We start from the raw sequence: 18,518 nt of genomic DNA, 5'->3' as shown, positions 1-18,518 counted from the left end.
AAACTGGCCGTCGGGTTTCCGTCTCCTGTCCAGTTTCTCGGGCAGAAGACAGAAACCTGCAAAGCAGAGAGCGGGTGCAGGTGTGAACCCGCCCTTACTGGGTCCCTTTAGGCACTTTAGTAGAAGTGGTGTCTCTGCTTTCAGTTTACGTCTCACTCAATATATATATCCTACTAATATTATAAGTGTGAAAGTTTGTGTGTTTGGATGTTTGTGAGTTTGGATGTTTGTTCCTCAATCACGCTAAAACGCCTGGACGGATTTGCGTGCAATTTTCCACAAACATAGATTTCCCTTAGGATTGAGTCACAGGCTACTTTTGGTGCCACTAAACAACATGGCTTCCTAGCAGGAGACTCACAAAAGCAGGACTCCTAGCCCCAGCTATAGACTCACACACACTGCCTGGCATTTCCTACCTCAACCTGCCTGCACACTCCTTACTGTCACCTCAGGAGTAGCCCTCACTCTACTCACATTTGCATATAGCTTTCCACTATATAACACATCACATTGTCTGTATCACTACATACACATTTGCTATCCCACCAAACTTTTTAAAGCACTTTTACTATATATATATATATATATATATATATATATATATATATATATCTCAGTGTCTATACAATGAGATATATTATAAAAAAAACATATATTTTACCGTTTCTTTGAATATTATATTACTGAGTGCCTGTGTATTAAGTGATACACACTGTACAATAATAACTTTAATAAATCATTTAGTCATTTCCGAGTCACATATGAATAACATATGAAAATAACACGGAATAAAAACCTTCTTTTCACACGTCCAGTAGAGTCTAATACTAATAACCTCATGAATAGAATCGCTATAACAGCTTGTGATACGCTATCACTTTCCTAAGAATCGTACAAAATGTATTTGTTTGGGGAGGGGGCTGATTTATGTAAGGCATACCCCGTCATGCACCCTTAATTATTAAAGTACCAAACAAAACGAGCCCTAGAAAACTTAGACGGTAACATTATAACCGGCCATTCTGTAATAAACACTAATGGAGGATTTAACAGAAGAAGATTCAATTAATTTGCGCACAGATGTTTCAGCCTCACGTTTCTGGGGACATTAATCTTCCAATGAACATTCAGTATTTATGTGAAAAACAGAATAATGGCTCTTTAATATAAAAGGGACTATTTTTATTCTATAGTCTTAAGGGGGGGAGTGAAATTCAACAACATAAGAAGTCTAAAACCACAATTATACGAGTAAACTCATGCCAAGACGGAACGACCGACGGGTCAGATTTTCACTAGATATTATACTGTAATAATATTATGAGTATAAACTGCAGGAACGGTTTAATATCTGTCCTCCCATCTGACTTCTCTAATCAAATTTTACTTTCTTGTATTTGTGGAACTTTTTCGAAAGTTACTTTCCACTTTGCAAAATATGGTACGTGGCCATCGGAACAATCTGAATACGTGTCTGATATATAGGCATTATTAGATAACAATAGAAAAAAAATTATATATATATATATATATATATATATATATATATACATATATTATAATATCTATTATATTAATACATATATATATATATATATATATATATATTTATTTTAAATATATAATTTATACACATATATAAGTATATATATATATATATATATATATATATATATATATATACACACATATATATAACTTTCTTTCTATTTTTATCTAATTATATATATATATATAATTCATTAATTGATATAATTAATCTAATTGATTTGATAAAAAAAATACATAAATAATAAATAATGTATTAATAAATATCACATGAATATATTCCTTTATAAATTTATATTTCAAGGGTTTTTCTTCCACTACAATAGGGGACAAGCGTGTAATCTGGGGGGGTACGTCAGTGCAATCACTGCAATGGATAAGCCTACTTACCAATAAATATACCGACCCACCCGTCATCCCTGTTCTAAGGTTTGCATAGTAAAGGACCAGAAGTCTTGTTCCTCTACCTCCCCTGCCGCTGCTCTAGCCCCCAGTCATGTGATCAATCTACTCTAGTCCTGGTCCTTGTATATAGAGTCACATGACCAAGAGTCAGACCAGCAGTGGACGCCAAGGATCATGGCCTCCGGCTTCCCCGCTGTGCTCGCTCACCTAAGAATGGGGTGGACAGTTGGCTAGCATATATATCAGTAAGTAGGTTTGCCATACGTTTTATTTCCCACATATCCCTTTAAGGCTCTTTTCCTATTTGCTTTGGAAACTACATTTAGGGAATCAGACAAAGAGACTTTGATATTTGACCAGAAGAATCATCCTGAATGTAGATCTATCAAAATGACGTCACCACATTGTACACCAGTTGGACTGTCGGGAAATCAAAATAAGGATATAAACTCAGAATTTTCCTAATATATGTATACATATCTGGTCCTAGGAAAGTTGAGTGACAACAAATATCTCGTCCACTGCATTCTGACCATTCACCACTTCCACCAATTTTACCTCTTCGCGGACTATAGTAGGTGCCGTTCCACTGATTCCAGTACAGCTGGATTTATTCTCTAGTCTCCACCATGTCTGTCAGTTACAGCCTCTAATATGCTAATTAGGTTCAATACTGTCAGGTGGGCGGTCCCTCTGGAGTCAGTTCAAACCCAGGACCACCCACCTGACAATAGAAAACCTAATTAGACTCCTGGGTGTTGAAAGCAACAGCAGAAATGAGCAGTGAGGGCTAGAGAAAAAAAATCCAACTAGGCAGTGCCTACGGAATAAGATGAAGTTGGTGGAGGTGGTGAAAGGCGCTCTCTATATATAATGCTATATAACATTAGCCCTGCTGGCTAGCTGTTGTTTTGCCATTCTGGAGTATAGGAAAGCTGAGTGATTATCTCCTATAGAGTCGTAATGGAATATCAATTATCATCTAGTTCACAAACAGGTATAACTAACAATCTCTTAAAGGCGGGTTTAAGATACGGGCCAGGAAATCTTGCCTTCATGTTGAGGCTCTCATAGACATGGATGGAGAAGGTGACTTAGGATTTGGACAGTCACAATGGTAACGCCTAGTAACAGAATGAGGGGTAATAGACACTCCTGCACCACTATATACCCTATGCCAATTCGCAAGGGGCAAAAGATGAAAATATTCCCCTAGTGTGCAGCTTTATACTACACGACAGCACACACAGATACCTACCTCGGACGCACACTCCTGCAGGGTGCCCACTACAGGGATCAGCATGTTTGAGTGTGGCGACTTCAGCAATCTTGCCAGTAGCGGGATGCCGCCTGCTTTACGGATGGCGTCCTTATTCCTTCTGCTCTTAGAACAGCTCCACAATGCGAGCGCTCCACAGCGAGCAACCTCTATGTCCTTCTCTTGCTGTGGTGTCAGGTTGGTTGATATCATGGGAACACAGTCCAACAATCCAACCTGGAGGACAACATTTAGGAATAAATTATATGTTAGGACACACAATATAGTTATGTCACGTTCTACATGCGCATATATTTATTGGCAGTGGAATATAGAGCAGAAAGAGAAGAACAACACTGAGGATATCTTGTATCTGCATCACTTGAATCCCAGCATTCAATGTTCTGTCTATGAGTCCTAGTCCTAGGAGTCCAGGGGGCGGTGCAACTTAGTGATTGACAGCTATCTCTGTATGCTTAGACATACAGGAAGGCCTGTCAGTTACAAAATATGGCCGCCCACTGGACTCGTAAACCCAGAATGATCACAGTTTAATTAATTAAATAAATAGGAGATAGGACTATAGATAGATATTTGCCTATCTGTCTGTCTGTCCGTCTATCTATCTATCTATCTATCTATCTCTCTATCTCATATCTATCTATCTATCTATCTATCTCCTATCTATCTATCTATCTATCTATCTATTTCCTATCTATCTATCTATCTATCTATCTATCTATCTATCTATCTATCTCCTATCTATCTATGTATCTATCTATCTATCCCCTATATATTTCCTATCTGTCTATCTATCTATCTATCTATCTATCTATCCCCTATATATTTCCTATCTGTCTATCTATCTATCTATCTATCTATCTATCTATCTATCTCAACCGGCTTATCTCCTCCTAAAGGGCAAGTCTAGCAGTAAGGTCTATTTTGCTTACAGATACTTAAAAAAAACCCCACTAAGATAAGATAATCCTTTAATAGTCGCACATTGGGGAAATTTCAGTATGTTACAGCAGCATAGTAATACAGATACAGGATAATACACAGTAATATAATACAGACGTAGGCACACATATGCTGAGAAGAGAAGATATACTAGGAGTCCATAGCAGCTAAGGAACAGAAGAAGAAAGAAGGAAGACGTCATAATCATTAGTTCTCTGTGCGGAGTGATCTTCGCTTGGTCTGATGTAGATTATACAGCCTGGTCGCGGTTGGGAGGAAGGACTTGCGATAGCTCCTTCTCACACTTGGGGTGAAGCAGACGGTCACTTACAGTGCTGCCAAGTCCCATCAAGGTCCCATACATGGACAGTATCCTTCTGTCACCCACCACCTGTACTGGGTCCAGGGGGCTCCCCAGGACAGAGCTGGCCCTCCTGATCAGCCTGTAAAATCTATTTCTGTCCCTGGCTGGTATGCTACTCCCCCAGCAGGCCACACCGAAGAAGATGGCTGAAGCAACTACAGAGTTGAAAAAGGCCCTAAGAAGTGGCCCCTGGATTCCGAAGGCCCTCATCCTCCTGAGCAGGTAGAGCCTGCTGTGACCCTTACTGTGCAGCGCCTCCAGGTGATCAGCCCAGTATATGCAGCACTCCTGGGGTTAAACAGTTGTCATGACTCATAACTAAAAGTCACTATTTTATAACCCATGAAGGACCATGCCAATAATTTTTTTAATGCTTTTTGTTTTTCATCGCTGTCTTCTAAAAATCATAAATTCTTCAATTTTCAATATAGCCATAAAAGGATTATTTTTGACTGGCTGATTTTCTATGAAAGGGTAAAAAAATAAAAAAATAAAAAATAAAATGAAATATATTATTTTTGTTGTTATTTTTTTTATGTCTACCATGACTATTGATCTCTATTCTTCAGGTTAGTACAATTATGAAGATATTACATTTATATATTATCAATGGGAATGAACACGGAGTCAATTTGTGACCATTCTTTGTGACAATTTAATGTCTGTTGCTGTCACGTTCTTTTTTTTTTTCAACTGTAATATTTATTGGAAAAAATTTTCAAAACAGTGTATAAAACAGAACAATTGCAAACACAAAGGGACGAGAGGAGGGGAAGAACCCCTCCCCCATCCTAGGTATGGGGGACGATCAGGGTCAGAGGCCTCCTTACAAACCATTGTCAAGGCCCCTCTTAAATAAGGGGATGAACAGCAGAATCCACCAATTTGAAGTCAGGGGAGACATTTTGAATTTGATCACACTCGCTCCTCTGTTTTCTGTCCTCACTTCAATGAACAATGGCAGACAAGCCTAATGGTAATTGATGGGTTGTCCTATGGGAAAAAATTTTTAGCATAGGGTGTCCCCGTTCCTATTCCGCACAGGAAATGTGTTAAATCTGTTAACCATTGACACACTGCTTTGGCCACTGAATGAGCACTTGCTGTTGTGGTCAAGGACAAGGATGTCAAGACCAGCATAAACCCATCATACATCACAACGGGAGCCACAAGGAATTCATACGTTTAATATCTTGTATTTTTTTAACCCACTCTGCACCTTTTGTCAAGAATTTTTCTCTACAGGACAACCCCTTTAAAACTTGCTTGGTAAAATAACGTCATAATATGCAAAGAAATTTAGGAATATACTAAAGTACAATAATTTTACAATACAAAAAAAACACAAAAAATATTACCGTATATACTCGAGTATAAGCCGAACTTTTCAGCACAGTTCTTGTGCTGAAAAAGATCCCCTCGGCTTATACTCGAGTCAGCAAAAAAAAAAAAAAAAATTATTTTTTTTCAGGGGTGGTCTATGACCATCCGCAATATCAATGTTTAGAATCTCCCATAAAATAGTGGGGGAAAAAAAGAATCTTTAAAAAAATATTCCCTAGAATACATACAAAAGAAAATGACTGTGACACACAAACACACTAGGTATCCCTGTGTCTGACAGTGCCCGGTCTACTAAATATGGGGGATCTGCAGTGCTCCTGTTCTGTCAGGAAGGGGTTAATAGGAGCACTGCAGATTCCCTATATACAGCCAGACTGAATTCCAAGTGGGGGAAAAAATCCAAGTCCTCAAGCTCAGGGAAGGGGCAGACAGACAACCAAAACACCCCCTCCCCTTCCCCAGCAACTACTGCACCCAAAAACTCCATTTTAATTTTTGAAATTTTCCAGTAGCTGCTGCATTTCCCCCCTCGGCTTATACTCGAGTCAATAAGTTTTCCCAGTATTTTGTGGTAAAATTAGGAGCCTCGGCTTATATTCGGGTCGGCTTATACTCGAGTATATACAGTAATAATGATAAAACCAAATATTTAAAAAAAAATCACCATATGTGAAAACAGGTAACTTTCTGCACACACAGCTTTTCTATAAACGTAATACCGTCGAGTGTATTTCGCTGTGTCTTCTCCGTTTTGCCACTTTTCTTCTTCCTTCGGCTGGAAGACTGTTTTTGTTTATATCCCGTACAATTGTCATTCTCATCAGGCATCTATTAATTTTTATGAACTGTCTTTGAAACAAGTGGTATTTTCCAGATGTGGAACATACCCACGGAACTCGCATTCCGATCTCTCCCCGATATTTTTTAAAGGATCTCGAATGGAATGTTTCTTTTTTATTTTTTTATTTTTATTTCTCCAAAAGCATTTGAGATTGAGTCAGATTTAGAACTGGAAAATTACTTATTGAAGAGTTTGGCGTCGGAGCAAAGGGGGGAGGAGCCATCGCTAATGCGGTATACTGCCCTGCTGTCAATGATTAATTAATTCTGCTCGTAAACTTTACAAGTTATAAATCTGCCTGCCATAAATCCCGGTATAATGAAAATCCCAGCAATATTAAAAATTGGCAAAACATCATTATAGGACTGGACATGTCGAGGTATTGTCAATTTTATGGCTGCACACATAGGGGTGGTTTTGTGGTATCAGATTTTAAAACATCGATGTTTTATCTTCCGTAGAATTTCGGGAAGGGGGGGGGAATGTTCTTTTGAGGTTGTAGCAGATTTCTTTTTTAGTGCTTTTGATAAAGTAAAAACAACCAAGACATTTTCACAGCTTGACAAATGTTTTGCCAGAGAAAACCTGGTTCTGCTAACAAAGCAAAAAAAATGCTCTGTGTTCGTAGCCACAGCCCCAGTATATACATTATAGCGGTTGATTGCCAAGACGTGGCTCGTGACTCACTTTCTGGTTGCTTATGAGAGGTGTTGGTCGCCTTTGAAAGATCTCGTTGGGATTGTTTCATCTATGTGCACAGTAAGATTATATTCCCACTTGTAATAAAGAAAATCTTTCACCACCTCCACCAGGTCCAGCTCTGTGTTTTCCTGAATAGGCGCCGCACCACTGATTCTGGCACAGTTGGAATTTTCTCTCTATTCCCCACCATTCCTGAGCAATTAGTGATATTGTTTTTGATGCCTAATAGGATTGGGCTTTATATTGTCAAGTGGGCGGTCTTTACCAGAGCAGACAAGGAGGTGTGATTCTGAGCTTTAAATTTGTCTGCCTCTGACCAGAGCTGCGGCCAAAACACTGACTCCTCTGTTTTTCCACAGCTTGACCCCAACTCCAACTCTTTCATAAATGGCAGGCAGCCATGGTCAGTCAGAAGCAGTAAAGACCCTCTTATTCGTGACAAAACTAGTGACTGAATTCCTATGAAAGTAAATATGTAACAAATTATACACTTAATTAATCCTACTAATATTATAAATGTGAAAGTTTGGATATTTGTGTGTTTGTTCCTCAATCACGCAAAAACGGCTAAACGGATTTGGGTTAAAACATAGGCTACTTTTTATCCCGATAAATGACATAGCTTCGCGACTGTTATGAATTTATGTTCACATACTATATTACACTGCTCTTATCTCAGCTTCTGATAAAGCCAGGGCTATTATCTCTCTGTGTAAACACTCAGCTAACCCTCAGTCCATTGTGTAGCTACATTTGCATATTATCTGATCAGCTCCAGGCAGTGCAGAAAACCTGACATGGGCAAACACCTTCAAATTGGCAGTTTGCCCATTTTCAACATGCCTGGAAAAATAAAAACCAAATTTGTCGCAAACAACAACAGCTATGAAGGAGCCAGAAGTCACAGAATTCTCCTGAAGCGGAGCTTAGGGGGATCATCAACGTCAACAACACACTCATTATATGGCGGCCATGCGAGCTGCTGAGATACCGGAACAACCACAGGCACAGCGCGAGAAACGAGTTCAGCAGCAGGCCAACTTGACAGCTGTCGAATTGCCGGAGCAGGCGGATCATCAACACCAACAACATGCTCATTATATGGTGTCCCAGCGAGCTGCTGAGTTTCCGAAACAATCACAGGCACGGTGTGAGGAACAAGGTCAGCAGCAGGACAGCTTGGGAGCTGACGAAATGCCGGAGCAGGCAAACCATCGACAGCAGCAATTTGCTGAATATAGGCGGATCAACGACGCCAACAACCCGCAGACGAAGTCGCGGGCAGAGGCTAGTAATACAATATTAATTACTGTACACTACAATTAAAAATAATTCCTCCAAAATTGGTCCTGACTTGACACTGCCCTCCTGAGAATACAGGGCCTAATGATCATATTAGGTACCAAAACTAACAGTATTGATTGCTCAGAAACGGTGGGGGCTAGAGAAAGAAATTTCCAACTGCGCCAAAATGAGAGGAGCAGTACCTCTTAATGGATGATAAGAACAATGGAGGCGCCGGAGGTGGAGAAAGGTCGTCTCTAAGGTCTCCATACAATTTAGATTAAAATTACTGAAAATTAACCATTGCAACCATTTGAAACAAATTTTTAAATTGACTAATGATGTCATTAAAAAATTTCAAAGTGAAGTTTGTTTGTGGAATGGGACATGACAAAGTGAATCTAGCTCCATTTTATATTTTACTGGAGAACACATTGTTACCCCTGATGAGTGCACTATCCTGTCTCTGCAGCATTACTTTTTGTATTATCTCTGTAATGATACATAATATGTGTATTACAATGCACCTCAGTATGACAACACAGCTTTTATCCTATGCTGTGATGTCTCAAGTACATGGTGCTCATTTTGTGTATTATGGTTGTGCTATGATATCATGGTATGTATTATGTGTTTACTATCACATCATAGTGTGTTACCCCTGTACTGTGACATCACTGTGTGTATTATCCCTGTACTGTGACATCACTGTGTGTATTATCCTGTACTGTGACATCACTGTGTGTATTATCCCTGTACTGTGACATCACTGTGTGTATTATCCTGTACTGTGACATCACTGTGTGTATTATCCTGTACTGTGACATCACTGTGTGTATTATCCTGTACTGTGACATCACTGTGTGTATTATCTCTGTACTGTGACATCACTGTGTGTATTATCCTGTATTATGACATCACTGTGTGTATTATCCTGTACTGTGACATCACTGTGTGTATTATCCCTGTACTGTGACATCACTGTGTGTATTATCCTGTACTATGACATCACTGTGTGTATTATCCTGTACTGTGACATCACTGTGTGTATTATTCCCTGTACTGTGACATCACTGTGTGTATTATCCTGTACTATGACATCACTGTGTGTATTATCCTGTACTGTGACATCACTGTGTGTATTATCTCTGTACTGTGACATCACTGTGTGTATTATCCCTGTACTGTGACATCACTGTGTGTATTATCCTGTACTGTGACATCACTGTGTGTATTATCCCTGTAGTGTGACATCACTGTGTGTATTATCTCTGTACTGTGACATCACTGTGTGTATTATCCCTGTACTGTGACATCACTGTGTGTATTATCCTGTACTGTGACATCACTGTGTGTATTATCCCTGTAGTGTGACATCACTGTGTGTATTATCCTGTACTGTGACATCACTGTGTGTATTATCCCTGTAGTGTGACATCACTGTGTGTATTATCTCTGTACTGTGACATCACTGTGTGTATTATCCCTGTACTGTGACATCACTGTGTGTATTATCTCTGTACTGTGACATCACTGTGTGTATTATCTCTGTACTGTGACATCACTGTGTGTATTATCCCTGTACTGTGACATCACTGTGTGTATTATCTCTGTACTGTGACATCACTGTGTGTATTATCCCTGTACTGTGACATCACTGTGTGTATTATCCCTGTACTGTGACATCACTGTGTGTATTATCCCTGTACTGTGACATCACTGTGTGTATTATCTCTGTACTGTGACATCACTGTGTGTATTATCCCTGTACTGTGACATCGCTGTGTGTATTATCTCTGTACTGTGACATCGCTGTGTGTATTATCCCTGTACTGTGACATCACTGTGTGTATTATCTCTGTACTGTGACATCACTGTGTGTATTATCCCTGTACTGTGACATCACTGTGTGTATTATCCCTGTACTGTGACATCACTGTCTGTACTATCTCTGTACTGTGACATCACTGTGTGTATTATCTCTGTACTGTGACATCACTGTGTGTATTATCCCTGTACTGTGACATCACTGTGTGCATTATCCCTGTATAATAATAATAATAATACATTTTATTTATATAGCGCCAACATATTCCGCAGCACTGTACAATTTCTAGGGTTCAGATACAGACATACATAACAAAGAACGTCACTTCACACAATGGGACTGAGGGCCCTGCTCAAAAGAGCTTACAATCTATGAGGTAGAGGGGGTGACACAAGAGGTAGCAGGGGCGGCATTGCTTATACAGTGTTCAGACAATTTTGTGCATTAGGAATTGTGATAGGCCTGTCTGAAAAGATGCGTCTTTAGTTTGCGTTTGAAACTGTAGAAGTTGGGAGTTAATCTGATTGTCCGGGGTAGAGCATTCCAGAGAAGTGGTGCAGCTCGGGAGAAGTCTTGTATACGAGCGTGGGAGGTTCTGATAATACAGGATGTAAGTGTTAGATCATTGAGTGAGCGGAGAACACGGGTTGGGCGGTAGACAGAGATGAGGGAATGTAGGGAGGTGCGGCATTATGGAGAGCCTAGTGGATGAGAGTAATAACTTTATATTTTATTCTATAATGAATAGGCAGCCAGTGTAGTGACTGGCACAGACCAGAGGCATCACTGTAGCGTCTAGTCTGATAGATGAGCCTGGCCGCTGCATTCAGAATAGATTGTAGAGGGGAGAGTTTAGTGAGGGGAAGACCGATTAGTAAGGAGTTACAGTAGTCAAGGCGAGAATGAATCAGAGAGACAGTAAGTGTCTTTAGTGTATCTCTGGTAAGGAAAGGGCGTATTCTGGAGATGTATTTGAGATGGAGGTGACATGAACGTGCGAGTGATTCAATATGAGGGGTGAAGGAAAGGTCTGCGTCAAATATGACCCCGAGGCAGCGGCATGCTGCCTAGGAGTTATAGTAAGGCCTGAGACTGCAATGGATATATCAGGGACAGATCTGTTAGATGGTGGAAACAGTAGTAGTTCAGTCTTAGAGAGATTTAGTTTCAGATAGAGCGAGGACATGATATTAGAGACAGCAGAGAGACAGTCACTGGTGTTCTGTATGAGTGCAGGGGTGATGTCACGGGAAGATGTGTATAATTGGGTGTCATCAGCATAAAGATGGTACCTGAAGCCAAATCTGGCGATTGTTTGTCCAATGGGGGCTGTGTAGAGAGAAAAGAGCAGGGGGCCGAGGACCGAGCCCTGAGGAACCCCAACAGCAAGGGAAAGAGGGGAGGAAACAGAGCCCGCGAATGATACACTGAAAGTGCGGTCTGAGAGATAAGAGGAGAACCAGGAGAGAGCAGTGTCATTGAGGCCAACTGAGCGGAGCATAGTGAGGAGAAGTTGATGGTCAACAGTGTCAAAAGCTGCAGAGAGGTCCAGAAGAATAAGAAGAGAGAAGTCACCATTGGATTTAGCCTTTAGTAGATCATTAGAGACTTTTGTGAGAGCTGTTTCAGTAGAGTGCAGAGCGCGGAAACCAGATTGTAAGGGGTCAAGCAGAGAGTTAGCAGAGAGATAACGAATTAACCGAGAATAAACCAGGCGTTCCAAAAGTTTAGAGATGAAGGGGAGGTTAGAGACGGGTCGATAGTTAGCAGCACAGGATGGGTCCAGGGAGGGTTTTTTCAGTAGCGGGGTTATAACAGCATGCTTGAAGGAGGATGGGAAGATTCCAGAAGAGAGAGAAAGGTTAAATATTTTAGTAAGGTAAGTAGTGACAGCAGGGGACAGAGATTGGAGAAGGTGTGAGGGGAAAGGGTCACTACTGCAGGTTGTGGGGCGAGATGAAGAAAGTAGCTGGGAGACTTCCTCTTCTGTAACAGGTTCAAAAGATGAGAATGGACAGTCTGAAATGCGGCTGGTGAGGGGATCAGTACTATCGTAGGTGTGGGAGTCAATGCCACCTGGGGCTTGGGAAGTAATTTCCTGACGGATCTTATCAATTTTATCATGGAAATACATGGCCAGGTCATCAGCACTAAGGTCTGTGAATGGCGTCTGTTCCTTGGGTGTGAGTAAGGAGTGAAAGGTTTCAAAAAGCCTTTTAGGGTTGCTGGAGAGAGAAGAGATGAGGGCGGTGAAATAGTCTGTATTATCTCTGTACTGTGACATCACTGTGTGTATTATCTCTGTATTGTGACATCACTGTGTGTATTATCCCTGTACTGTGACATCACTGTCTGTATTATCTCTGTACTGTGACATCACTGTGTGTATTATCTCTGTACTGTGACATCACTGTGTGTATTATCCCTGTACTGTGACATCACTGTGTGCATTATCCCTGTATAATAATAATAATAATACATTTTATTTATATAGCGCCAACATATTCCGCAGCACTGTACAATTTCTAGGGTTCAGATACAGACAGACATACATAACAAAGAACGTCACTTCACACAATGGGACTGAGGGCCCTGCTCAAAAGAGCTTACAATCTATGAGGTAGAAGGGGGTGACACAAGAGGTAGCAGGGGCGGCATTGCTTATACAGTGTTCAGACAATTTTGTGCATTAGGAATTGTGATAGGCTTGTCTGAAAAGATGCGTCTTTAGTTTGCGTTTGAAACTGTAGAAGTTGGGAGTTAATCTGATTGTCCGGGGTAGAGCATTCCAGAGAAGTGGTGCAGCTCGGGAGAAGTCTTGTATACGAGCGTGGGAGGTTCTGATAATACAGGATGTAAGTGTTAGATCATTGAGTGAGCGGAGAACACGGGTTGGGCGGTAGACAGAGATGAGGGAATGTAGGGAGGTGCGGCATTATGGAGAGCCTTGTGGATGAGAGTAATAACTTTATATTTTATTCTATAATGAATAGGCAGCCAGTGTAGTGACTGGCACAGACCAGAGGCATCACTGTAGCGTCTAGTCTGATAGATGAGCCTGGCCACTGCATTCAGAATAGATTGTAGAGGGGAGAGTTTAGTGAGGGGAAGACCGATTAGTAAGGAGTTACAGTAGTCAAGGCGAGAATGAATCAGAGAGACAGTAGGTGTCTTTAGTGTATCTCTGGTAAGGAAAGGGCGTATTCTGGAGATGTTTTTGAGGTGGAGGTGACATGAACGTGCGAGTGATTCAATATGAGGGGTGAAGGAAAGGTCTGCGTCAAATATGACCCCGAGGCAGCGGGCATGCTGCCTAGGAGTTATAGTAAGGCCTGAGACTGCAATGGATATATCAGGGACAGATCTGTTAGATGGTGGAAACAGTAGTAGTTCAGTCTTAGAGAGATTTAGTTTCAGATAGAGCGAGGACATGATATTAGAGACAGCAGAGAGACAGTCACTGGTGTTCTGTATGAGTGCAGGGGTGATGTCACGGGAAGATGTGTATAATTGGGTGTCATCAGCATAAAGATGGTACCTGAAGCCAAATCTGGCGATTGTTTGTCCAATGGGGGCTGTGTAGAGAGAAAAGAGCAGGGGGCCGAGGACCGAGCCCTGAGGAACCCCAACAGCAAGGGAAAGAGGGGAGGAAACAGAGCCCGCGAATGATACACTGAAAGTGCGGTCTGAGAGATAAGAGGAGAACCAGGAGAGCGCAGTGTCATTGAGGCCGACTGAGCGGAGCATAGTGAGGAGAAGTTGATGGTCAACAGTGTCAAAAGCTGCAGAGAGGTCCAGAAGAATAAGAAGAGAGAAGTCACCATTGGATTTAGCCTTTAGTAGATCATTAGAGACTTTTGTGAGAGCTGTTTCAGTAGAGTGCAGAGCGCGGAAACCAGATTGTAAGGGGTCAAGCAGAGAGTTAGCAGAGAGATAACGAATTAACCGAGAATAAACCAGGCGTTCCAAAAGTTTAGAGATGAAGGGGAGGTTAGAGACGGGTCGATAGTTAGCAGCACAGGATGGGTCCAGGGAGGGTTTTTTCAGTAGCGGGGTTATAACAGCATGCTTGAAGGAGGATGGGAAGATTCCAGAAGAGAGAGAAAGGTTAAATATTTTAGTAAGGTAAGTAGTGACAGCAGGGGACAGAGATTGGAGAAGGTGTGAGGGGAAAGGGTCACTACTGCAGGTTGTGGGGCGAGATGAAGAAAGTAGCTGGGAGACTTCCTCTTCTGTAACAGGTTCAAAAGATGAGAATGGACAGTCTGAAATGCGGCTGGTGAGGGGATCAGTACTATCGTAGGTGTGGGAGTCAATGCCACCTGGGGCTTGGGAAGTAATTTCCTGACGGATCTTATCAATTTTATCATGGAAATACATGGCCAGGTCATCAGCACTAAGGTCTGTGAATGGCGTCTGTTCCTTGGGTGTGAGTAAGGAGTGAAAGGTTTCAAAAAGCCTTTTAGGGTTGCTGGAGAGAGAAGAGATGAGGGCGGTGAAATAGTCTGTATTATCTCTGTACTGTGACATCACTGTGTGTATTATCTCTGTATTGTGACATCACTGTGTGTATTATCCCTGTACTGTGACATCACTGTCTGTATTATCTCTGCACTGTGACATCACTGTGTGTATTATCTCTGTACTGTGACATCACTGTGTGTATTATCCCTATACTGTGACATCACTGTGTGCATTATCCCTGTATAATAATAATAATAATACATTTTATTTATATAGCGCCAACATATTCCGCAGCACTGTACAATTTCTAGGGTTCAGATACAGACAGACATACATAACAAAGAACGTCACTTCACACAATGGGACTGAGGGCCCTGCTCAAAAGAGCTTACAATCTATGAGGTAGAAGGGGGTGACACAAGAGGTAGCAGGGGCGGCATTGCTTATACAGTGTTCAGACAATTTTGTGCATTAGGAATTGTGATAGGCTTGTCTGAAAAGATGCGTCTTTAGTTTGCGTTTGAAACTGTAGAAGTTGGGAGTTAATCTGATTGTCCGGGGTAGAGCATTCCAGAGAAGTGGTGCAGCTCGGGAGAAGTCTTGTATACGAGCGTGGGAGGTTCTGATAATACAGGATGTAAGTGTTAGATCATTGAGTGAGCGGAGAACACGGGTTGGGCGGTAGACAGAGATGAGGGAATGTAGGGAGGTGCGGCATTATGGAGAGCCTTGTGGATGAGAGTAATAACTTTATATTTTATTCTATAATGAATAGGCAGCCAGTGTAGTGACTGGCACAGACCAGAGGCATCACTGTAGCGTCTAGTCTGATAGATGAGCCTGGCCGCTGCATTCAGAATAGATTGTAGAGGGGAGAGTTTAGTGAGGGGAAGACCGATTAGTAAGGAGTTACAGTAGTCAAGGCGAGAATGAATCAGAGAGACAGTAGGTGTCTTTAGTGTATCTCTGGTAAGGAAAGGGCGTATTCTGGAGATGTTTTTGAGGTGGAGGTGACATGAACGTGCGAGTGATTCAATATGAGGGGTGAAGGAAAGGTCTGCGTCAAATATGACCCCGAGGCAGCGGGCATGCTGCCTAGGAGTTATAGTAAGGCCTGAGACTGCAATGGATATATCAGGGACAGATCTGTTAGATGGTGGAAACAGTAGTAGTTCAGTCTTAGAGAGATTTAGTTTCAGATAGAGCGAGGACATGATATTAGAGACAGCAGAGAGACAGTCACTGGTGTTCTGTATGAGTGCAGGGGTGATGTCACGGGAAGATGTGTATAATTGGGTGTCATCAGCATAAAGATGGTACCTGAAGCCAAATCTGGCGATTGTTTGTCCAATGGGGGCTGTGTAGAGAGAAAAGAGCAGGGGGCCGAGGACCGAGCCCTGAGGAACCCCAACAGCAAGGGAAAGAGGGGAGGAAACAGAGCCCGCGAATGATACACTGAAAGTGCGGTCTGAGAGATAAGAGGAGAACCAGGAGAGCGCAGTGTCATTGAGGCCAACTGAGCGGAGCATAGTGAGGAGAAGTTGATGGTCAACAGTGTCAAAAGCTGCAGAGAGGTCCAGAAGAATAAGAAGAGAGAAGTCACCATTGGATTTAGCCTTTAGTAGATCATTAGAGACTTTTGTGAGAGCTGTTTCAGTAGAGTGCAGAGCGCGGAAACCAGATTGTAAGGGGTCAAGCAGAGAGTTAGCAGAGAGATAACGAATTAACCGAGAATAAACCAGGCGTTCCAAAAGTTTAGAGATGAAGGGGAGGTTAGAGACGGGTCGATAGTTAGCAGCACAGGATGGGTCCAGGGAGGGTTTTTTCAGTAGCGGGGTTATAACAGCATGCTTGAAGGAGGATGGGAAGATTCCAGAAGAGAGAGAGAGGTTAAATATTTTAGTAAGGTAAGTAGTGACAGCAGGGGACAGAGATTGGAGAAGGTGTGAGGGGAAAGGGTCACTACTGCAGGTTGTGGGGCGAGATGAAGAAAGTAGCTGGGAGACTTCCTCTTCTGTAACAGGTTCAAAAGATGAGAATGGACAGTCTGAAATGCGGCTGGTGAGGGGATCAGTACTATCGTAGGTGTGGGAGTCAATGCCACCTGGGGCTTGGGAAGTAATTTCCTGACGGATCTTATCAATTTTATCATGGAAATACATGGCCAGGTCATCAGCACTAAGGTGTGTGAATGGCGTCTGTTCCTTGGGTGTGAGTAAGGAGTGAAAGGTTTCAAAAAGCCTTTTAGGGTTGCTGGAGAGAGAAGAGATGAGAGCGGTGAAATAGTCTGTATTATCTCTGTACTGTGACATCACTGTGTGTATTATCTCTGTATTGTGACATCACTGTGTGTATTATCCCTGTACTGTGACATCACTGTGTGTATTATCTCTGTACTGTGACATCACTGTGTGTATTATCCCTGTACTGTGACATCACTGTGTGTATTATCCCTGTACTGTGACATCACTGTCTGTATTATCTCTGTACTGTGACATCACTGTGTGTATTATCTCTGTACTGTGACATCACTGTGTGTATTATCCCTGTACTGTGATATCACTGTGTGCATTATCCCTGTATTGTGACATCACTGTGTGTATTATCCCTGTACTGTGACATCACTGTGTGTATTATCCCTGTACTGTGACATCACTGTGTATATTATCCCTGTACTGTGACATCACTGTGTGTATTATCTCTGTACTGTGACATCACTGTGTATTATCCTGTACTGTGACATCACTGTGTGTATTATCCCTGTACTGTGACATCACTGTGTGTATTATCCCTGTACTGTGACATCACTGTATGTATTATCCCTATACTGTGACATCACTGTGCGTATTATCTCTGTACTGTGACATCACTGTATTATCCCTGTACTGTGACATCACTGTGGGCATTATCCCTGTATTGTGACATCACTGTGTGTATTATCCCTGTACTCTGACATCACTGTGTGTATTATCTCTGTACTGTGACATCACTGTGTGTATTATCTCTGTACTGTGACATCACTGTGTATTATCCTGTACTGTGACATCACTGTGTGTATTATCCCTGTACTGTGACATCACTGTGTGTATTATCCCTGTACTGTGACATCACTGTATGTATTATCTCTGTACTGTGACATCACTGTGTGTATTATCCCTGTACTGTGACATCACTGTGGGCATTATCCCTGTATTGTGACATCACTGTGTGTATTATCCCTGTACTCTGACATCACTGTGTGCATTATCCCTGTAATGTGACATCACTGTGGGCATTATCCCTGTATTGTGACATCACTGTGTGTATTATCCCTGTACTCTGACATCACTGTGTGTATTATCCCTGTATTGTGACATCACTGTGTGTATTATCCCTGTACTGTGACATCACTGTGTGTATTATCCCTGTACTGTGACATCACTGTGTGTATTATCCCTGTACTCTGACATCACTGTGTGTATTATCCCTGTATTGTGACATCACTGTGTGCACCATTCATGGGCATGAGAAAAGA

The 18,518-nt window shown here is 41.7% G+C and overlaps 1 protein-coding gene across 1 annotated transcript in view; it reads right to left on the bottom strand.

Annotated features, from left to right (window-relative positions):
- Positions 1-18,518, bottom strand: part of ODAD2 (outer dynein arm docking complex subunit 2) — a 123,445-nt gene that overhangs the window by 52,563 nt on the left and 52,364 nt on the right. Inside the window, exon 13 of the mRNA XM_075271699.1 lies at positions 3,215-3,451. Within this exon, the coding sequence (XP_075127800.1) occupies positions 3,215-3,451 (237 nt within the window). The remainder of the gene's footprint in view (positions 1-3,214; positions 3,452-18,518) is intronic.

This window comes from Leptodactylus fuscus, chromosome 4, assembly GCF_031893055.1.
Source record: "Leptodactylus fuscus isolate aLepFus1 chromosome 4, aLepFus1.hap2, whole genome shotgun sequence".
In the NCBI taxonomy this organism is placed as follows: domain Eukaryota; kingdom Metazoa; phylum Chordata; class Amphibia; order Anura; family Leptodactylidae; genus Leptodactylus; species Leptodactylus fuscus.
This window is presented reverse-complemented; position numbering and strand designations above follow the sequence as displayed.